Source organism: Danio rerio, chromosome 21 (assembly GCF_049306965.1).
Source record: "Danio rerio strain Tuebingen ecotype United States chromosome 21, GRCz12tu, whole genome shotgun sequence".
Classification (NCBI taxonomy): Eukaryota; Metazoa; Chordata; class Actinopteri; order Cypriniformes; family Danionidae; genus Danio; species Danio rerio.
The window spans coordinates 22,118,464-22,143,065 of record NC_133196.1 but is presented as its reverse complement, the minus strand read 5'-3'; the positions used below and the strand labels follow the sequence as shown (position 1 = coordinate 22,143,065).

At 32.8% G+C, this 24,602-nt stretch overlaps 1 protein-coding gene and 2 long non-coding RNA genes across 3 annotated transcripts; 2 read left to right on the top strand and 1 right to left on the bottom strand.

Moving 5' to 3' along the window:
• Positions 1–1,919: 1,919 nt before the first annotated feature.
• oxct1b (3-oxoacid CoA transferase 1b) lies at positions 1,920–18,099 on the bottom strand. Its single transcript, NM_001077150.1, is given in 17 exon segments — positions 1,920–2,260; positions 5,766–5,867; positions 5,956–6,036; positions 6,737–6,826; positions 6,907–6,982; positions 7,062–7,134; positions 7,469–7,517; positions 7,596–7,690; positions 7,792–7,906; positions 9,032–9,139; positions 9,255–9,315; positions 12,529–12,635; positions 12,719–12,868; positions 14,716–14,851; positions 15,096–15,186; positions 17,055–17,166; positions 17,951–18,099. Coding segments are annotated over 17 exon segments (1,581 nt in total). The 5' UTR covers positions 18,050–18,099; the 3' UTR covers positions 1,920–2,224.
• On the top strand, positions 12,632–18,131 carry LOC141379858 (uncharacterized). Its single transcript, XR_012396768.1, has 2 exons — positions 12,632–12,883; positions 16,968–18,131. It is a non-coding gene; the product is annotated as an uncharacterized lncRNA (long non-coding RNA).
• Positions 18,132–20,032: 1,901 nt separating this feature from the next.
• On the top strand, positions 20,033–23,108 carry LOC137488283 (uncharacterized). Its single transcript, XR_012396760.1, has 4 exons — positions 20,033–20,067; positions 20,967–21,006; positions 21,105–21,249; positions 22,591–23,108. It is a non-coding gene; the product is annotated as an uncharacterized lncRNA (long non-coding RNA).
• Positions 23,109–24,602: the final 1,494 nt, after the last annotated feature.

Genomic DNA, 24,602 nt, shown 5'->3' with positions numbered 1-24,602 from the left:
GATTTCTTAAGTTGTGGTTGAGCTTGTTTGACATCGACACAACTTGGCTGATTGGATGAGCTAATTGCCTTTCTGATATTATTGATCTTATTAGTAAAGAAATGAGCAAACTCATTACATTTGCTTTCAGAGAGTAGCTCACTGGGAATCTGACTGGGGGGGGGGGGGGGGTCTGTGAGTCTCTCTACTGTTGCAAAGAGTGTACGAGCATTATTTACATTGTTGTTTATAAGGTTGGAAAAGAAAGTCTGTCTAGCAGTTTTTAGTTCCACATTAAAAGCATGAAGACTGTCTTTATAGATATTATAATGGACTACTAGTTTCGTCTTTCTCCACATACGCTCAGCTTTCCTGCATTGTCTTTTCTTCATTTGGACTGCTCTTGAGTTTTCTCCAAGGGACTCTCTCTTTGCCAGTTCTCTTCCTAACTTTAACAGGAGCGATGTCATTTATTACATTTTCAATTTTAGAATTAAACAAATCAAGGAGAGAATCAACAGAGTCTGCAGATATACTTGGTGCTAGTGATATGGCCTTCATAAACTGTTCACTAGTGTTCTCATTTATGCATCTCTTTTTGACAGAGACAGATCTGTCTTTAATAGCTGGAGTGATCAATATATCAAAGAAAATACAGAAATGATCAGATAGTGCCACATCCTTAACAACAGTTGATGAAATGTGTAAACCCTTAGTTATAAGTAGGTCAAGAGTGTGTCCACGATTGTGTGTGGGTCCTTGAACATGCTGAGTGAGATCAAAAGTGTTAAAAACAGTCATCAGTTCTTTTACAGCATTGAATTCTGATTTATCAATGTGAATATTAAAATCCCCAGCAATACTAAAATAATCAAATTCAGAGGTTACTGTTGATAACAGCTCTGTAAAATCATCAATAAAAGCTGGAGAATATTTTGGAGGTCTGTATGATCAGTAAGATGCGTGGAGCACCTTTCAGTGCTATACTCAGATATTCAAAGGACAAATAGTCACCAAATAACACTTGTTTACATTCATACACATCTTTAAACAGGGCAGCGATGCCTCCACCTCTCCTATTAACTCTGCAAACACTCAAAAAGTCTGTTTAAAGGAGCTGTTTCATTCAGAACTGCTGCGCTACAACTGTCATCTAGCCACGTTTCATTTAAAAGCATAAAATCAAGGCAATTTGTGTTGATAAAATCATTAACTAAAAGTAACTTATTATTGAGTGATCGAATGTTTAAAATTGCTAACTTAACAGTTTTAGCCGTTTTCACTACAGAAGTCTCAGATATACATTTAATAGACATGATTGTAGTCTAATCATTTCTTGCCATGTAAGTGAGATATGATTTATTCATTAATTATATATAATCATGATTATGTAAACAGATTGCAAAAATTAAATACTTATAAGTTATATTATGTTTTAAAATACTCCAAGTATCGTTACTTTTTATTATTTAATATAAATTTATTATCTTTTTGACTATACCTTACTTAATCTGGGGTTGCCACAGCAGAATGAACCACCAACTTATCTAGCATATGTTTTACACTGCGAATGCCCTTCCAGCTGCAACCCATCACTGGGAAACACCCAAACACTTCCATTTACACACATACACCACAGACAATTTTAGCTTACCCAATTCACATACAGCATATCATTGGACTTGTGGGCAAAACCGGAGCAAACACGAGGAGAACATGCAAACTCCACACAGAAATGCCAACTTACCAGCCGAGGCTCGAACCAGCGACCTTTTCGCTGTGAGGCGAGAGTGCTACCCACTGCGCCACTTTGCTGCCCTATTTAATACATTGCTAAATAAAATAAGCTGTTCTCCTTAATTGTTTATTTTAATAGTTTATCTTCTTTTTCATTAAACATTGGTTGTTTATGCTCAGAAATTGAGAGGCCACAAAGCATCTTTTAAATAGCATTTTATTTTGACTGGTATTTTTCTTTACATCAATTTACAAACCCTAATATTTTGTTTAGTGGGACCGTAACAAAGAACAAATATATTTCTTTCTCTTTGTATTCTTATAGCAATGTGGTACAAGATTACTCTATTTCAGTTACTGTGACATAATTAGGTTTTTATGCCACATTCAGAAATGCAGGACATAAAAAAAGAAATGCAAAGACATTTTTCAAATGTGCGCAGTCCATTCCTCTGTCTCCATCTGGCTGTGTCTCAGCAGACTGACAGAAGCTCAACGCTACAAATCCTCATATCTGCTGCATTGGTCGTAGGTTTTGCGACACCTGAAAAACACCAGAATAACTTAACAGATATTCTGTACACAAACCTTCAAAAGTTAAAGTGAGAAAGAAGCACATTTAACAGTGTGATGTATAATGTTTGATTTCTTTCCCCATCACCTATATGGATTTACACTGTTATGTTTTTGAGTAAAACATTTTTTATGAACTGTATCATTAATTAGTCTGATTAGTAAATCATAGCACTTATATCAAAAGGTCAATAATATTATCAGGCGAATCTTGCAATCTGCAGTTTTGCCATGATTGTCACCCAATTGAGCATTTGTTTGTTTTTTTTCACTTTTAACAGATCAAAAGGATATAATCAGCTCTGATCATGAGTGTCTTCTGTTTGCTGAAATCATTTACTTTTATCAGCCACTAATGATGATTCAGTATGAAAATAAAGGATTATATGAATGTAAAATGCCAAATGAAATTACATGTAAGATGTATAAAATGAAACACGTAATGTGATGTTGACTTAGATATTTTGCACCACACACAACACTCATTTTGCTGATGTGAGAGGGTTACGAAACACACGGTTTCAAATGCACACACTCTTATTTACAGGATGACTCATTTTTAATCACATTTACCTCTTCAGCATAGCTCCTACTGAAGTAATTCAACAGTTATGACTAACACATTCTCAGAAAAATGATATTTTAAATTCTAACACACCTCATCAGTTTAGTAAACATGTTGTGCTTTAGTAATTGTAGCCCTGTTTGTACCTTCAATGCATTTTACTGGACTTAAAACATCAACCAGGGAAACATTGCTGTTTACTGCTGTTTTATTCTGACTGTCTCTTCTATCTAATAGCTATTAAAATTTAAGCTTGCCCAATTTACATATGAACATGAAAGATCTATCTATCTATCTATCTATCTATCTATCTATCTATCTATCTATCTATCTATCTATCTATCTATCTATCTATCTATCTATCTATCTATCTATCTATCTATCTATCTGTCTGTCTGTCTGTCTGTCTGTCTGTCTGTCTGTCTGTCTGTCTGTCTGTCTGTCTGTCTGTCTGTCTGTCTGTCTGTCTGTGTCGGTCGCTCTGTCTGTCTGTCTGTCTGTCTGTCTGTGCTTTCAAACTAAAACTATAGCAAAGTTTAAATCCCATCTGTGTGCTTCAACAATAAAACAATCAGGATTTCTGCAGGTTTCACCAAGTCAAGACATTTTAAAGACCATTAAGAATACAATTTCATACTTTTACAGAGCTAAACACTAAGGTTTTTTTTTTTTTTCAAAATGACCAGAATGACCAGTGTTAAAGATTAGTACTTTTTCAATAAAAGAAAATCTAATTTAGATATTTATACCCATATATTACAAATAATAATTCAAACAAGCTACAGTAACTTTAGTTGTACACATACACTTTTTTTTCCCCAACATAACTCTTTTAAAAATGGTCACGTTCTAAAAACTATAATAAATTACAGTTTTTCTCAGTGGCTTTGGTGCATTTCTCACTACACTACTTACATTTGCACAACAGTTAATGCATTTCTCAAAACAATTAGTCATTTGTGCACATCATAGTAGCAGTTTCTCATTCTTTTCAACAAATTGAGAATGCTTTTGGACAAGCATCGATTGCTTTAATTCAACTCTCTGCTATTTATAACATTATCATTTGCTTATGTCATGTCAGTCAAAATGAACTAAACTTGTAAATGCTCAATAGTCATTCTATATAAAACTAATAGTCCTCATTTCATTACTTGAGTCATTACATACAAAAATGGTGAACTAGTTGTCAAAATCTGTCAAACTAATTTTATAAAACAAATTTAAATCTTTATTTTCCTGAAAATGTCTTTAAAATTGAACAATTTGATGAATAATTTACAGACCTGTGTATGTTGTAGGCTTAGTTCCAATATGCACTGCAATATTGTGTACAGTTGTGCACTGCTCTACCTAAAGGGAGTTTATGTTTGTTGTAAATTAGAGTGTGTTTATTCTTTTGCACAATGCAGTGAGTAAATTAGGATTGCAAAGAGCAAATGCAGTAAAAATGTGAAACATACATATTTAGTGTCTTGTACTCAGATAACTCACTCAATGCAGTGGTCTCACTTTACTGTAGTTTTCAAATGGCTGTGCAAATAGTATATAATGCTGTCTTGAGCATTTTCATAAAGTGTCACCAAAATCTGACTTTTTTGCATTGAAAAAATGTACATGTAAACTGTCATAATGAAAACATGACTAAGCCATTTGACTGTCTTGTTCATAAACAATGATGTCAGGACTTTGACGATACTGACAGTTTGATTGACATGAATACTTGCTTTTGAGGAATGAACTATCCATTTTGAGCATGTGACGCGCTTTTGCAGGTTATCAGCTAGGTTTTGGAGTTTGCACTAATTGTTTTGAGAAATGCATTAACTGTTGTGCAAATGTAAATAGTGTAGTGAAAAATGCACCAAAGCAACTGAGAAAAACTGTAAATGCAGTCACAACAGTCTGTAAAGGTCAGTGTCCTCAATAGGTAACTACAGTATAAACAAATATTTATTAAGATGGATTATTCATGATTGGATAGGTGTTGCTTTAGATAGAAATGGGAAATTTAAGAGCTGATTAAAACAATTGAAGACCTACAACACAATATTTAAGTGATTTTAAGACTTTAAGGCCTAAAATATGGTTTTTGAAATGAAAGACTTTTAGACCCAGTGGACATGCTGATGTGTGAATTGAAAGTTGCTGCAGACTTTTATTTAAATATGATCAAGTTCAACTAAGGGGGGCTGACAATATTATTGTCATTTAAAGATCATTTTATGTTGTTTATTATATAATGGCAGAATGACAATATAATATTACAATGCAAGTACACTCTTCCTAAGAACACATACTATTTCATTTTTAGGAATATTTATTAGTCATTTTAAAAGTTTAATAATTAGCACTGGAATTAAAATGTGAAAATGCATATCCTAAATTATTGAAGTCATGTCCATGTGTTGTGCGATAAGTCTATATATTTATTATTGTGACAGGTCTATGTACTCCTCCTCTTACCTTTCACTCGCAGCAAACTAATGGTTGAAAGGGTGTAGCTAATCATATTTAATCCAAGCTGTCAAACTGACATCAGAGAAAGACTGCTATTCCAGTGAAAGCAAATGGTCAGATTTTCATTTAAGATTACAAAATACTTTTATTAACTCGCAGACTAGAAAAATAAACATTGTAAATTATGATTTCACGTGAACTTTACGAATCAGATCAGTAGACAGAGAGTTGCTGGTCTTTTGTGACCTTTTGAACACTTTCAACCAGATCCAATTGATTGCATCTTCAACTGCCTTTTGTTTACATTTATTATTAAGTGTCATACAAGTGTGATAAGATAATCGAAAACACTCTATCTGGTTTTCACTCTAACTTTATATGGTTTTCACTCTAACTGGTATCTTAATATTAGTGGCCCTGTTTAAAAATAAACAGAGCCTGTGAGCCTCACCTCAAACTCTGTCCCAGTACAGGCTCTGATGTCATCTGGTGTCAATCCTTCCAGAATCTCAATGAGAGTTAAACCCTTGCTCTTGTCTACATCAAACACCGCCTAAAACAAGAAACAACACACTGTCTGTGATTACTATGAAAAACAGCCTAACAAAATGTCTAACTTATAAGAAAGAAGTTTTACTGACCTTTTCAGTGATTATACGGTCAACACACTGTTTTCCAGTCAGAGGAAGTGTGCACTTGTCTAAGATTTTATGCTTCCCACCCTTTAAATATAAAGTACAAACTTTAGTGACAAAAAGGTGTTCACTGTTTAATCACCCTCAAGTAATTCCAAGTCTTTATGAGTTAAGTTTTTTTGTTGTTGTTGTTGTTAAATGGATAGTGGAAGCCGGAAGACACTATATAATATATAAAATATATAGAAGTCAATGGCTATTGGTCTTCAACATTCTTCATAATATCTTCTTTCACGAGTTCACACTTGCAAAGTATATTTGGCGTGCTGTCCGGGGGGAGGGCTCTAAGCTCGAGGAGACACCCCGACTCGAGTTACTCCCCTTATCAGGAAACAAAGAGGAATTTGTATTCGAGTGAAGTGTCTAGCCCGGCCCCAGAACGCTCCCCCCAGGAATTCGATGCAAGAGGTGAGGTGACGGGGTGGTGGAGGAATACTAAAGTCGTGAGATGCTGCAGGTAAGACAGCTTTGGTATATATAGGGGTTTGTTCAAGCACTGATTTGATAATGGGTTGATTGTCAATGACGTGTTCGATACTGAAACTTCTGCGCATGCTCCTCCCGAAATTTGTTTACAAAACATCACTTTGTGTTCAGCAGGAGACCAAATCTCAAAACAGGTTTGAAACAAGTTGAAAGTGAGTAAATAATGAGAAAAGTTTCATTTCTGTGTGAACTATCCTTTTATATTTGTAAGTGTGAGAGAGTACAGATTTAGGCTGTTTACCTTGGCAGAATGTTCCATAGTGACCACAACTTTTGTGGCATCACTAGACACCAGGTCCATTGCTCCACCCATCCCCTTCACCATTTTACCCTAGAGAAACACTTACATGTCAGTCTAAGCAAGTGTAAACACACTGAATGGTAAGACAAAATCAAGCATGAAACTCATACTGGGATCATCCAGTTGGCCAGATCTCCATACTTGGAAACCTGCATTGCTCCCAGCATGGTCAGATCAATGTGACCACTAAACAAAAAGGCATAAAAGGTGAAGTTAAAATTATAGTAGTTGGGCCTGTAATCTTGGTAGATGTATTTGAACACACCCTCTGATCATGGCAAAGGATTCATCACTGGAGAAGTAGGCAGCTCCTGGATAAACTGTTACCGTCTCCTTACCTGAATGACATATTAAGAGATATGAAAAAATGTTCACATGGTTTAATGTTATTATCGTTGTTCTTTAGTCATTTTTAAAGATATTATTATTTATATTTATTTTAGGATATTATATTATGTTACATTCTATTATATTATGTTAATTATAATATATCATATTGTGCTTATTTGAAATTAAACTTCTGATTTCTAAATGAAGATCTTAATAGCAAATTCAATTAAATTAGATATCAGATTAGATGTTGACTGCGTGTCATGCATTAAGCAATGTAAAATGTGCAGACTATATATATATAGGACCATAAAATATGATAAATAGAAGATGTCACTGTACCAGCATTGATTAAATCAGGATCCACTTCACTTTCTGTTGGATAAGGGCCCTAAATGAGCAAAAATAAATTGGGGATTGAATGTGCCATACATTTACCCATTCATGATATTTATTAATAAAAACTCACCAGTCCTAAAATTCCATTCTCACTCTGCAAGTGCACAGTGATATCAGGACTAATGTAATTGCTGGCCAGCATAGGGATCCCAATACCAAGATTAGCTAGGAACTTTGTCAAGGTGTGTGTTAACAAGACACTATTCACTCATCCACCATATTGACAGTGATAGTATGCAGTATGTAGTCAGCCTACTGAAGGATACCATACATGCCATCCTGAAACTCCAGTGCAGCTCGCCGGATGATTCTCTCCCGGGTTATATCTGACTCCTGCTTCACTTTAGGCTTCTCCTCCTTGCCTGATTGAACCAACCTTTTCTGAAAAAAATGTGCTCCTGAATCTTATAAATTCTAAAATTGCATGTACATTTGGTTTGAAAAGTCATTATCATTTTAGGTTTTCTTTCCCCAAAAGGTTGCATTTTTAGTTATTTTAATGTGCTACTCTTCGTCATCGTGGATCACAATATTTTTCAGGCCATAACAATTTAATTTGTTCAGCAAAAAGTGTCTTACATGGCTGAAAATAATTTCTTGCTGTCAGAAAAGGTGTATTTTTCCATTATATACTGTGTATTCAGATATTTACATTTAGTCATTTAGCAGACGATTTTATCCAAAAAAATGACTTACAAATGAGGACAAGGAAGCAATTTACACAACTATAAGAGCAACAATGAATGAGTGCAAAGTTTAAGAAGGAAATCATTAGTAATGTAAGTTTTTTTTTTTTTTTTTGAGTACAGTTAGTTTTATAGCCAGAGGCAATTGCAGATTAGGAAGGAAAGTTGATGTTATTGTACATTTCTTAGGCCGATATTTCATTTACTTTATTTTTAAATCCTCTAAAATAATGATTTTTTCTGAATTTGAAACTGTTTACAAATAGTGTTAATGTAATGTAATGTGTATTTACATGTGTAATATCTAATGTGCTCAAAAAATAAAGGAAACACTTGGAGTGTTCCTTTTTTTGTTTTTGAGCAGTTGTATATGTGTCCATAAATCTTTTGTCAATCTATCACATTGGGTTGTTCAAAAGTTGTTTAAAGAGGAATCCATTAGTGCCACCGGCTGTTAACATTTATACTAGCAAGTGGAGTTTTGGCCTTTTAAAATGCATTTAAAATGGTCAATTCTGTTACTGTCAAACCACACACTCTGTAACCAATGTAGCATAACAGTGTTGACATGACAGAAATGACAAACTTTTTATTATTATTATTTTATTAGGTAAAAAAGAATTAACTTGTATTTGGCAAGCACTGGATTATTGAAGATGATTATTTTCTGTACGATACTGTAAAGTATTCCTGTTTGTGTTGATTTTATTTGTATTTCTTAATATGGAATCACCCATCTATATAAAAATGTATAATATGCTCAGAAATCATTAAACCCTTCTAACGGTGACGATCAGACAGGTTATTCAGTCTTTCTCACCTCGATTCTTTTTTCATAGCTGGCTCCTTTCACCACGCGGTCTACATAGATGCCGGGAATGTGAATGTCTTCTGCATTAAAACTTCCAATATCAACAATCTCTTCGACCTACAAGGTAAAAAGCATTATCAGTTTGTTTTTTTTTTGTTTTTTTTTATTTAGATTTAAACACAGTATTCCGGTAAATGTTGCACAGCTCATACCAAACTATAAGGTCACAAACCTCCACTATGGTGACTTTGGCTGCTTTACACATAGGCTGATTGAAATTGCGGGTTGTTTTCCTGTATAAAAATATAACTGTCAGAATGCAATAGCAGCTGTACTTTTTAATGTATTTATCTTGAACTATTTATTCAAATCAGAACATTATCCCTCGCTCTCTCTCCCTTTTTTGAACTGTGTTTTTATTAAAGTTTTTATAAACATAGTATACACATATAACATTTAATTAGAATATTTACATTCACAAAAAAAATAAAAAAATAAATAATTATAGATATAAATTTTAATAATGAATAAATAATAGCGACAGCTAAAAAAAGATAATACATTACACAAAAAGTAGATATATAATTAATTAAACTTCAATATAATGACAAAAACTACAACAAAGCCCCTGACAGCATTTCAAAGATATGGTTAGATCAATGCCCAGGTTTGTTGGAAAATGTCTGTTTTCAACTGAAAATCTGCAACCATTTTACTTACTAAACTGATCAGGGGAAAGCCAACAAGCAAAAATAAATAAATACTGGGTGCATTGGTATGTTGTATCCTAACACTTTACTAAAACTTTACTCCCTTTTAACCTTCTGCCAATACACTTGTATTTTGGGACATTACCCTCTCTCCTTTTTATTAAACTAGAATTAAAAAAAAGTTGCATTAAATATTTTAAACTAGTAGTGGGAGTGAGTAAACAGCCTACATAGAAAACTTCAAATAGCCTTATGTTTCTTTGAAGGCAGTTTTGATTCAGATATACCAAAGCAAGTCTTTTCCTGAAAATAAAAATTTAAGTAGCAACACTAAAATAATAATAGTATTCGTGTTAACAAACAACAACAGTCCATTATTCAATGTATATGTTTTTATATTATGTAATGTGGTATAGCTGAACAACTAAATTGTGTTTTATATTATATCAAATTTTTTTATTTTATTTTTTTTTTTTTTCATAAGTCGTGTGTTGCGGACCTATTGGCTAGGTCAGTGGTTCCCAACCTTTTTCTTTGGGGCCCCCCCCATAAACATATACAAACATTGGAGCCCCCCCACCATATAAATACACACGCACGCACGCACACACATATGTACTGTGTATATATATATATATATATATATATATATATATATATATATATATATATATATATATATATATATATATATATATGTGTGTGTGTGTGTGTGTGTGTGTGTGTGTGTGTGTGTGTGTGTGTGTGTGTGTGTGTATATATATATATATATATATATATATATATATATATATATATATATGTATGTGTGTGTGTGTGTGTTTGTGTAATATTAATATATAGTAATATGTATAGAAAATATTAATTAATCAGTTTTAACTTGTCTTGGCCTTCAATAAAACCAAAATTTAGGTAGGCTTTGTCATACTGTCTAATCTTTATCTTCGCCTCTGAAGAATCACAGCATTTATTAATTATTTTCACTATTATGTTGGAATTTTAAGCATGTGTTTAGATTATTTTTTATTTTTTGGGCTGCTCGATTTTGGGAAAAATCATAATCACGATTATTTTGGTCATAATTGTAATCACGATTATTCAAAACCATTGCCAGTTAAAGTCAAAATTATTAGCGCTCCTGAGATTTTTTTTATTTTATAAATATTTCCCAAATTATTTTTAACAGAGCAAGGAATTTAACAGTATTTCCTATAATATTTTTTCTTCTATTTGTTTTATTTTAGCTAGAATAAAGACAGGTTTAAAAAGGTCTATTTTGAAACCAATTTAAGGTCAATATTATTAGCCCCCTTAAGCAATATATATTTTTGATTGTCTGCAGAATAAACTACCGTTATAATGACTTGCCTTATTACCCTAATTAAGCCTTTGAACTGCACTTTAATCTGAATGCTTGTATTTTGAAAAATATCTAGTAAAATATTATGTGCTGTCATTATAGCAACGACAAAAAGAAATCAGTAATTAGAAATGAGATATCAAAACTATTATGTTCAGAAATAAGTTAATAAAATATTCTTTCCATGAAACAGAAATTGGGCAGGAAAAGATTTGCTAATATTCAAGAGGGCTAATAATTCTGACTTCAACTGTATACATACAGTTATTTTCCACCCTGCAATGGAAAGAGAAATAAATACAATAGAATAAAAATATAAAACAAACTGTGCTTTAAGCATCTTCACTGTAAGAAAAAACACTAGCTACAGCAGTCCTTCAGTCAAGAGCAGCGAGGGTTTTCTCGTTATGTTCGTTTAATAATGATAAAAACAGGCGGCAGAAGGAGAATAGCGCGCTGTATCTTTAATGGTTTCTCTTTCACGTCTTTTGATCCTCAACTCGTTTGTTTATTACACAAATGAGGGTTAATGTAAATAATCACTAAACACCGCGTTTTGACACCTATTTGACCATTAAAGCGTTCACGTTAAGATGACTTTAGATGTCTGCGCTCCTCTGCTCGTCTCAGTGTGTGAATGAGAGTGAATGCTGACCAGCCGCATATGCTTCTGACTGCGTGATCGTGCTGCACACACACATAAGCTCTTTCGCGCTTTTAAGAGCAACACGTGTACAACTGTGGCGAAATATGATGCAATAATCATTTATCTCGATTAATGCTTTTTTATAATCGTTTGAAACCGAAATCTAAATCGGATTTTCGATTAATTGCAAAGCCCTTTATAATAGTGGACCGTTTTTATGCCTTTTTCTACCTCAATACTTATCCTCTCCCGCGCCCCCCCTGTGAACTCTGGCGCCCCCCTTAGGGGGGCGCGGACCCCAGGTTGGGAACCACTGGGCTAGGTCACCCTTGTAAATGAGATCTTGATCTCAATGGGTTTTTATCTGGTTAAAGAAACATATAATAATCTAATAATATATGTGCTTTTTTTATTTTTGGAGTGTACAAAAACCATATTCATTTTTAAAATAAAGTGAAGCAACATCAACACTTCCACCAATAAAGTCAAGTACATTTTTCCCAAAAAGTGGAAGACACGAAGGAGAGATGCCTAAATGACTATTTGATAAGCAGATGAAGCCTGACCTCTAGTGGACAGTAAGTAGGCTTACTTCAGAACTCTACTCCGGAAAAGACTAAATATTACAGCAATGTCAAGAAAGGGACATGATTTTAACGTTTCATATATATATATATATATATATATATATATATATATATATATATATATATATATATATATATATATATATATATATATATATATATATATATATATATATATATATAATTAAATTCTTATGTTTTACCTGAAAATAAGATTTCCTGCTCTATCACATTTCCAGGCCTTTACCAAAGCAAAGTCACCAGTGATCGCCTTTTCCATGACATAATGCCTGCCGTTAAACTCTCGAACCTGGACCAAACAACCAAAACAATTTAAGGGCAGGTTTTTTTCGGAGACAGTATGTTTTTAGACAGTAATATGATTTGCCACACCTCTCTTCTTTCACTTGCAATGGCAATGGTCCCATCTTTGTTGTATTTAATGGGCGAGCCGCCCTCCTGGATGAGAGTGCCATATCCGGTGGGAGTAAAAAACGCTGGGATTCCTGCACCACCAGCCCGGATCCTCTCTGCTAATGTGCCCTGCCATACACACAGGTCAGTAACACTTTACGTAAGGAGTAATGTACATCCTTCAAGCCTGCCAGCGGAGAGCCTGATTTTTTTTCAGTCACAAGATGGCGCCAAACAATTCAATTTGGCCCCTGGACATTTCCTGCTTGTTATCAAACTTTTTCATAACTGCAACAAGAGGCAATGAAGTCATAACTTCATGTTAAAGTAGCTATCATAACATTATTTATCATTGTGTGGCTCTTTTTGCATTCTCAGAAGCCATAGAAATTAAAAAATGTAAAACAGGAAATTAGTTGGGACCGTTGTTTTTGTTTACATGCCTCAAAATGGGACTCGTGATTGACCAATCAGAAGCAAGTATTCAAGTATTACAAAAGCCGTATGATAAATTAAGGTTAACATTATAAAGGTTCAAACAAAAAGGTTTACATTGCATCAGCTACCATTAAACAAAGGCCTACTTACTGTCTAATGTCAGCTTATTTTATAATAAATACTACAAGACACAGTAAAATCACGAGTCCCTTATTTCTTCATTAACTATTTCCTTTAATTGGTAAAAAAAGTAGCCTACAAATAAAATATTTGCAGGATTTTCCCTCATTGAAAGACAAGTTTTCGCATGCAAAGATGGACACTGTGTTCTCAAAAAAACAGTCATTTCATGATTGAATGATAAGCAAATCTCTGTTTTTTTATGGGGGTGCCATCGAGATTAAGCTTTTCATTCTGTCTGTGAGCTGAATCAAGTCTACATCTGCTACAATAAACACACACTGTTCAAGTTTATTTCAGTTCAAGTTATTATGTCAGATTAGGCAAGAAATTGCTTGTAAAACTTTAACAATTGGTATCATCAATTCCCAAACTATTATACATTTGAATGAAAAGGAAAGTTGGTGCCTTCTGTCTTTTTTTTTAAAAGTGTGCTGCAGTAATTGAAAAAAAAAAGTTTATATTTACAGCCAACAACTTATTTGGTCAATGACAGCATTGGAAATATTTTATTTGTACTTGTAGCTGTATGAACAAATAATAATAAACTTCCCTGTGAATTGTAGTTTGCAACCAACATTACTTCCATAATATGATGCGTTTCTGACAGCAAATTGTTGCAATGAGAAACAAAGCTGGATTTTGAAGATTGTTGAGACTGCAGGTACATGAGGGTCAAAGGCGCCTGTGTCATATTACATTTACAAAGAGTTTATATAATGCATATTAAAGAGATTTATTTCACCCAAAATGTAAAGTTACATTCACTTTCCCTATCCTCATGCGGTCCCACACCTTTTTTTTCTGTTGAATGCAAAATATGATATTTTGAAGAATGCTGAAAACCTGTAACTATTGACTTCCATAGTAGAAATAACAAATACTATAGAAGTCAATGCTTACAGGTTACCAGCTTTCTGTAAAATATCATCTTTTGTGTTTAACAGCATCAAAACTCAAAGGGTTTTGGACCACTTGAGGGTGATTAAATGTTGACAGCATTTTCCCTTTGGGTTGAACTGTCCCTTTAAGTGCAAGTAAAAACAAATAGGAAAAATCAATTTACATAAATAGGAAGAAAGCATACGGATTCTAAATAAGAATTAGTATTTTGTGGTTTTATTATGTCATGAAATGTTTTGTGTTAACGAGATTCTATTTTAGTGGGTTTCTTGTTACTCATTAAATTATTTTTTTTATTATATATAATTACTCATTATAGTCCCTGTCTTTTTGGCTCAAAAAAGAAGAAGAGATAAATAAACTGGACACATTCTAATCTACAGAATTACCTAAACTAAAAAAAAAAAAAAAACATGGAGCATGTAAACGATGATAAGTAAATTGATCTATAGTACCTGAGGTGTAAGCTCTAGTTCCAGCTCGCCTGAAAGATATTGTCTCTCAAACTCTGCGTTTTCCCCAACATAAGACGATATCATGCGCTTTATCTGTTTGCTTTTCAGAAGCATGCCCAGGCCAAAGTTGTCAACCCTGCAATCACAAACACTCTATAGTTATAATAGTCACACGTGAAATAACATAATACGCTTGTGTTACTCTAAAACTGGATTCTCAAGTGTGCAGCTTTCCTGTCTTTTGACCCCATCAGATTATTTACCAGCCTTTGAGTTTAATAATACAAGACAGGAAAGTTTTGTCAACATTGAGCACATCAGGGAGTTCTCTGGAAGAATTACATCCCCTTATTGACATGTTCACTATGTATCTCTCTCACCCAGCATTGTTGCTCACAGCTGTGATGTCTTTTACTCCTGTTTTCAGCAGGCTACTGATTAGATTCTCCGGGATCCCACACAAACCAAAGCCTGGGAGAGAAAAGGGGGAAATTAAGCGCACACACAAGAACATCGCTTGGGGACACATTATGTTCTATCTATACAGCAAAGGAAATACCACTTAGCTGTATGAACAACTGATCAGATAGGACTGTGCACAAATATGCACAGAAAGGCAGGGGCAGGCAGTGTTTTGATTAAAACACTTTGAATAATTGTAATACTTAACTAAATGTTATTTATAAATATAGCTACTTTTATTAATAGGACTACTAAATATAGATTTTGGCTTGTGACTTTGGTACATCCTGTTGTTGGATCCACTGTGCTTGTTGTAAACTTGAAAAATAAAGTGCCCAGGTCAAACTAATAAGGTTAATGTGGGTAATTATTTGATAAAACATTGCTCAAAAAATGTTGTTATGGGACAAAAAATAGAGCACTTAGCAAATAGCTAGAGACTTTAGCTTGCTAGCTACAGCTATGTACCTGGATGGGAGACCACATGGGAAAACTATAGGGTGCTGTTGGAAATAGTGTAAGTGAGGCCAGTAGCGGGCACTCAACCTGCTGTCTGTGTGAGTCCTAATGCCCCAGTGAAGTGAAGGTGACAATATACTGTTAGTGGGTGTTGTCTTTAGGGTGATCATGGCCTCCCAATCATTCCAATCCATTGAATTGGCTCTATCACTGTTTCTCCAGTCCATCTATAGCTGGTGTGTGGTAAGCACACTGGTGCCGTTGTTCTGTGGATGCTGCACACTGGTGTTGAGAACCCCCCCCCCCACATGATTGTGAAGTGCTTTGAGTGTATGGCCACACACAATAAATGTGCTATATAAATACGCATTACATTATAGCTAACTTGGTTATGTTTTTATTGACACTATTGTTTTAGCAACTAGATATATGTTTTGTTTATCAGTCATAGTCTTGTAAAATTCAGGGTGACTGTTTATGTAAAATTCAGTCGGTTTTGTCTCAAGTGAACACAAACAACTGGGAGAAAAATGAATCAGTACATTGGATCTGTGCATTTAAGTTAATGTGATAGCAATAAAAAAAAAACATACCAATTGCTTTATATCTTTAATTTTTATTATACAGAAAAATAAAAATAAAAATGTTGCAGCACTGCACTCTCTTTCTTCAAACGGTGGCTTGCAAATTGTGTATATTTTTGTATAATGAAATTTAAATTGACTTAAATTCTATTTACTTTACTTCTTTTCTATTTACAAATGAATTATCTTTTTCAGGATGTCCGTAGGGGTCTTGAAAAGTCTTAAAATGTCTTAAATTTCAAAAACAAATATTTAAGCCTTAAAAAGTCTTAAATTCACTGAAATATTGTCTTCTGGTCTTAAATGAATTTAAACAGGGCTTAATTTTCCTTTGTTTACGTAAAGCTACCCAATTGATCCAACACATTCAATCAGCAACAACACATCTCAATAAAACATTTAGCAAAACTATTCATAACTAATATTATTATGCTGTAGTTTTAAAGTAAAGCACAAATCAACAGTTTGTTTTGGTTTCTTAATTATTTCCATAGCTTTGTGTTTTGAGCTATTTGTGCTTATCTCTGTATAAGAGGCACATTTGTGTAGCGAATGATTTGGTATGTCACATCTCATATGCATTAACTCAAAATTCTGTCATACTCAGTCACAAACCTGTTTGAGTTTCAAAGATTTTTTAAAAAGTTGGAAATCGATAACCTTTGAATTCTGTATTTGATTTTTCTACTATGGAAGTCATGCATCAACATTAACATTTTTCAAATTATCTTCTTTTGTGTTCAACAGAAAGAAATTCATAAAGGGTTGGAACCAGTTCAGAGTGAGTACTTTTATATCTTTAGGTAAACTATCCCTTTAAGCTCTAACTTATACCTCCAACAAGAAGCTTGGAGCCATTAGGAATGTCCTGGACGGTCTCCACAGGGTCTGAATAAAAACAGGCTCTCCATGACTGCGATGTTGAGAAATGGGCGCTGTTGGATTCCTGTAGAGCAAAGCGACAGTGAGAGCATGACATACTTATAGTAAAAAAGCATGTTGTTTTCTACTTTAACCGAAGTATCTTTATAAAATATAAACAGTGTGATGTCTTTTTGAACCTGTGTTGATGCTCATGCTGTACAGTATTGCTGTTTGCTTCCAGCAAACTTTAGTTCTTTGAAAGGAAGTTCAAAGCAAACTTCAAAATCACATTAGAAATTTAAAAGTGAATTATATAATATTCCCCATGTTCATTTAAAATTCTTTCATCATTCATTCATTTCACGTGCTATTCAATCTTTAAAGAGACACATAAATAAATGGTCAAAGGTTGAAAGACATTTTCCGATTTTATGCCTGATCAATAAAATGAGCGCATTGGCAAGATTCATGCCTCACAAACAAGCAACGTGGCGATGGGGACATGCTGATATTCTGTGCAAACATCACTGCTGTTCAAACAATGAATCGATGCGATGGAATTAGTGTATTTAAAAGCTATATATTAAGTCAATTAAATGTATATAACTATTTTTAATCTGTTTCTCTGTACATACCGATTTAAAAAACAGATTGATTTGCATCATCTACCAATTTATTGGAAAATATTAAGACAAAGATTGACAAATTTTTGGTTTGTTATAAAATATACAATAAATACATTATTAAATAAACCTCATTTAACTCAAAATGAATGTCTGAAACATGCATGAATGTGATTACTCTTTTTTTGTTTACTTTACAGATTAAATATAATTGCTTTCCAAAATGAAACCTCTGGTACTTACCTTACCATGTCGCATATAAATACATCCCTGAGGGCTTAATGATATTAGTCTTCCTCTGAGAACAGTATTTGACCTAGACAGAAATCTTTGAAATGACATTTTCAGAACACTTTAAAGTTTTTTACAGGAAAGTAATCACTGTCTACTACAGGACCTGGATTGATCCTGCTCACTTTTAAAATAGGGCAAAGGGTGGGTTTTTGGGACAGTTTGAGGTGTACTTTTGGACTGTGTCATTATAGATCAATGAACCCCCTTAAAACACAAACATTCAAATACAGCAATTCATTCACTCTCCGTTCAATGACGTCTACACTCTTAAAGATAAAGCTTAATAATGTTAATGCCAAAACAACCATTTTGGGTTACACAAAGAGTTTTAAAAGAAGAACTTTAATAATCTATATGAAATATTTGTAGAACGAAAGGGTCCATGCATGGATGTTGGGTGTTTTTTTATTTATTTATTTATTTTTTTGTGGAACCATCAATGCTAATAATTCTTTTAACCCTTATCTGCTATTGGGGATGTTTTTATCCAATTTTGGGTGATTTGGTGTCTTAATCTGACCTTAACATTTTCTGTGTTTCAGCTAGCACAATAATTTAAGGTAAAAAGATCTTATTTATTATTTTAGCCTTTAGCCTTAGTCTTATGTTATGAAAACATTCACTAAATTAAACTGCTGAAATGCATCAGATAAAAATTTTATTTAAAATTATTTTTTGCATAAATCTGTTAATCAATCTCAGTCCTGATCAAAACTACTAAATTGCTTAGAAAATTACAGGATTTTAACTCTTTAATTGCCAAATTAATGATGTCACTGATTTGATAAAAAAACACACAAAAGTACATATTTTTAATATAAAAAGTAATTGTGGACTTGAAGTGTTTACCTTTATCAAACTCATGTGAACCAATATTGCCTTTATTTCATTGTTTTTTATTATTTTCATTTTTTATTACTAATTTACTGTTGGTGGCTTTTTTTGCCTCCCCTGACTTCCATTAAAACTACATTTTTGATTAAAAAACCATGACACCATATAATCATGCATTTTAGATTGTTGTTGGTTTTCCCTGTTGTGAAGAGGTAAAATTTGTATTTTTTTACTGTTGATCACCAGTTGGCACCATTACCCTTAAGACAGGCTTCTGCAAAAAAAAGAAAAAGAAAAAAAAAAAGCTTTGTTTCTGGATTTAATATGGAGTATAACAGTAAATTAAAGTGTCTGTGAGAGTGACCTTTGTGCACTTTCCTTGTTTTGTCTAAGAAAATCAAAATATGCATCTCAGCTCTCAAAACTACATGGAGTAAATAAAAACAAAGACTGGGTATTTATGCACCATCAAATGCAACACGTTCTCACTCCCAACTCGTCACATACTGACGCTTGGTCAGGAACCCTCGGCGTAAGTTATTGACGAACAGGGTACCCCTTTAGCGTCATATTTAGACGTGCAGGGATTCCCTATAGAATCTGTGCCTGAGCCTGAGGCGTCATAGGGAGACGCTGGAGGCTCGTATAATTACCAATAGATGTTTTATTATTTTTATTTATTATTTTTATTATCTTAGTTTTCTTATTTTAAAATATGTAATTTTTATTTTGTTCATGAAAAGCGTCTGTAAACTGGGTCGAAACTACTTTATGAATAAACTTCGGTCCACGTGACATCTCTTAACGGTGAGTTTAACGCCGCTCTGCTATTGGTCAAACTGCATCAGCGGTGAGTTCACAGATGAGTTCAACTGTCAACATTAAATAGTATGTTAATGCTTCATAATGTATTTTTATTGGAGATTTGTTGGTGTTTATAAATATGTTATCATTTACTTTATATTTAATGAGTGAAATTATATTCGGTTGCCCAGTTTAGAGTAACTATGCCTAATAAAACTTTGATTCATTCATATTATTTATTGTTTTTTTACTTTAAAAAATATTGCATTTCAGGTACTAAGTTTAAAAATGTTTTTGGCTGATATTTTTTTTATTTTAAATGATTCATTGAAGTTGGGGTCATTGTATGTGGCGATCTATTTTTTACAGTCTATGCTCGCTATCCCAAGGTTCATTGCGATCCCAAGGTTCACTGCGTTTTCCACAAGGTAAGTAAAAAGTAAACAAATAAAGACGATTTGTTGATAAAGCATGTACTGTAAACTAGCGACGTTAACTAATTACATCAAGTTATTAAAAATATATTTTTCTCACATATAACATTGGTCATGCATTAGAACAATATATACATTTTAAGATAAGGAACAGTGTAACCAGATTGTTGTTTTCCACAATAGAATTCGTGCAAAATCTATATATAATATGCAATATGCAACTCTAATAATACAAATGTATTCGTAATTGTTTTAATATTAAAGAACATCAAGTGTTTCCAAAGGTTTTAAGGCTACATTGTTATAACAATTATTTTCCATGCCTTAAAACACACACACACACACACACACACACACACACACACACACACACACACACACACACACACACACACACACACACATATATATATATATATATATATATATATATATATATATATATATATATATATATATATATATATAGCATAACAAAAGCTCAAGTATAACTTAAGCTGATGGATGTCACACAATGAATATCTTACACTATTACCAGTATAGTTTGGCCTTTACCAATTTATTTAATAAAAGAAAGAATCTATCATCTCTAAATTTTGGTAAAGAGGCACAACAAGCTGTCTTCTTTGTCCAATATTATGTCAGTCAGGATGATAATGGTAAAACTCAAGGATTACCTTGCACCTTCTCAGAAATTTACCATTGATCAAATGTATTACAAGTGGCTGGATTGTTTTTAACACAAGCAACGTTTTTTTAAATCATTATCTTAAAGAGATTAAGGCTCATTTTGGACTACACTTACATTTCTTTACAACTGCTTAATGCAGTACTGATGTATCTAGTAGTTTAGTGGGTTTAACAAATGTCACATCTGTTTTTATTCATTTCAGATGCAGAAACTTTTGACATATGAATTCATCTTGACTAAGGGTAAGGTTTTTGTTCAGAATTAATCATTATTTAAAATCATTGTTTTTTCTTTGTTGTTATGTACAGATTTTAAAAGAATGTACTTTCTTTTAATAAAGAACTCTTCACAGCACTGCATCTGAACAGTCACAACCTCACAGAGCTGCACAGCTGCCCCACTCAAGATCAGTGTTGAAGCTGGAACCTCATCTTGTGTACAGCAAAGGCAGAGCTGAAAATTCACTGTTTGTCTTGTATTGTGTGGTAAGTCATAATTTTATTATTATATTTTTTTTATTGCAACACTAAGTAGTCCATTCTGTGGCCAATATGATATAAAAGGCCTAAAATGGGACTGACGTGATTATTGTTTTGATTTCTAGATAAGTATTTATGGGGCTACACATGCAGCTGAAGTTAGCTACATTGAGTAGGACATTTCTTTCAGTATACTCTTAAAGAGATTCACCCAAAAAGGAAAATTCTGTCATTAATGACTCATCCTTTACTTGTTCCAAATATGTCTGAGTTCCTTTCTTCAGTTAAACACAAAAATTTATATTTTAAAGAAAGATGAAAACCTGCAAACATTAACTTCCATAGTATTTGTTTTTTCCTACTATGCATGTCAATGTTTTCAGCTTTTCAGCTTTCTTCAAAAAACTTCCTTCATGTTTAACACAAAGTAACTTGGAAGTTTTTAAAAAAGGTTTACAACCACTTGAGGGAGAGTAAATAGTGAACTACTGCTTTAACCCAATCTAGTTGACTTTACTAGAAAATTGTATAGAAACCCAGTGCCTTAAACCCATTACATTTTATACAATGTGCAACTTAACAGCCATACTTGAATTAAAATATAACTGTAAGTTCAAGAAGATTGTAAAGGTTATTGGTTAATTTAAAGTGGGCTGTTTAGTTTCACCTTGTGTAAAAACATAAAGGGTTTAAGGCAACATGTTTCTATGCAGTTTTCTAATAAAGTCAACTAGTTTGGGTTAAGAGTCTAATGGGTTACAGTAATAGCAGTGAATCATGCAGGCATAAAATAAATGTTTAGCCATGTAAAGCAATAAGCTTGTTATAATTTAGAAATATTTTTAGGGTGGAGCACAGTATGCTGTTGTAGTGTTCACATAATTGATGAGTCAAACATGAGATGTGTGTTTTAAATTGCAAGAAGTGAATTAACAATATGTTCATCAAGATTCTAATCTTGCATCTTATATTTTTTAAGGTTTTGGCCCAATAATACCCATATTCTGCTATTTAAAAAAAAAACTTGCTGGAATTTGTGTCAGCATTCCCTTCAATGAAAACTACAGCAGTGGACATCAGTGGTGATAAAAATGTATGAGAAGGATAATGGTGTTCATAATGAGAAGTGCAGTTACTATCCTGATCTCTGAGTTTGTAGAACTGACAGATCTGCTTGGAATACATGGAAACATGCTGGAAATGTTTAACCTATTATACAGTTAATTAAAGAGTGCCAGGTTTAATGACACTTTACATATATAAATAAATATCACTGAACTTTCTAAATGAAACCTAACGCTCATTCTTTGTTCAGTAATGATGTTGTGCACTTCTAATACTTTACAGTGGCAAAACCTGGAATAACACATGGGAGCCCTCCAGGAATTCCTGACACTTTACGCCCAAGTCTCCTCATGCTGACCGGATTGCAATATGACAGTCTAGTCAGCATAAACACCTGGACTCACCAAGCACACTTTGGTTCTCAGTGTTTTGTAAAAATAGTTTTTGCTATTCTTCAGTAAATACTTGAATATGTTTTGAACTTATTCTACTTTTGATGTTTAAGTTCAGAAAGTTGTTATTATAAACATAATTTGCATTTGTCATGAACTTGACTTCTTGTTGTTGTGAAAGCTGTTTATTATAATGGCATTTCCAAAGCCATCGTTTGAAAATATTTTTTGCAGTGCAGTTTTACTTGAGCTTGACATACCAGATGTATGACATGAATAAATATCACAAAATAAATATAATAATAATAATAATAATACAATATATACATTTCCTTCAATTATAATTGTTTTTAATCATTTATATATGTATGGTAATATATTATTGCATTAAAAACTGTTATAAAATATATGTTTTTGCATGTTTGCGTGATTTTTTTTTTTGTGGCATTATAAATAAATTATAAATGTTTCATTAAAAATGTATTGTGTTTATTTGTATACTCATTTACAATGAACTACTATTTATACTATTTAATGGGCACTATATTTGTCATTTAAGTTTGATATATATTTATATTTGTATACCTGGAGGATGCAGGGTTTAGTTACATGAAATGCTGGAAATGTTTTCAAACATGAAGCTTTTTTATTATTTTATTATTCATTTCAAATTAAGTATACTGCCTATGATCTGGTTTTACTATGATAATTTTTTTACATCAGGTTACCCCCACAAAGGAATCTCACACGGTAAATATACATTTGTATTTTTAATAAGACAATAAATAACATGTAATATTAATACACATTTTGATATTTAGGTTATATTATAAGGTTATATTAATCTACCTTCAGCCGGAAGATTACCAAATAGAGACAAAGTGTGACGTAGATTGCGACGTTGTGATTGGACTATAACTTCAAAGCCAAATTAAAAGATCCTTCGTGTTGCTAACTATGTTTTGCTAACTTTGCCACTTTACTAACTGTGTCCTTTATCAATGAGTTATCGCTGTGTTTCAAATAGTTACCGATTAACCAAGATCGTAACCCTAAACTTAACCCTAACTACACCTTTCAATGAACTACAATTTGTAGCGCCATGTCTTTCCCGTCCCATCTATACAGCGACAAAGGATTGTGGGTAATGTAGTTTAAAGCCTTTTTGTAATAAAATGGAACAAATACAATTTTTTATGAACTAAAGACTATCTGAATAAGGTCATTGTGCATATATTTATGACATATATAAAAGCCAGGCATAAATTTGTTATTTTACAATGAGTATTTTTTTAAACAGCTTTTATTGACTTGATCAGTATATACCAGACTATTATATCCAACATTATTTATTGAACATAGCATTGGTAATAGTCTTGCTGATATTCTCTCACTCATTTTTCGTTTGAAATGTGAATACTTTTTCCTTTTCTACAGGGCTCTACTCATCCCCTTTGAGTAAAAGGGCAGTTAACCTATGTAGATGCATTATATTCAACATGGACAAGAAATTGTATTGTCACATGTACTGTTGTGGTAAAAAAAAAAAAAAGCTGTAAAAATAAGCTAAACATTAGTATCTTCTTTAATCACAAGTTATTAGCAATAGTGATCTATGTTCATCACAAATATTATAAATTCAGTTTAATATGTGTGGATGTAATTCTGTAATTGTGTTTCATTAATGGTCATCATGTGATATTTAATTGTTTTCACTTTATTTAAAATGTGGATAAAAGCTCTTTTAAAATATGTAAATGTTTCTAAATAAAACCTTTTTAAAGAAATGTATTTGTTTAAAAACCACTCTTTATCTGATTATTTTTACTTTCTAAATCTTCAACTGTTTGTGTAACAGTATGTTTTGATGACAATGGATGAACTTGTGTTTAATGATTCCAC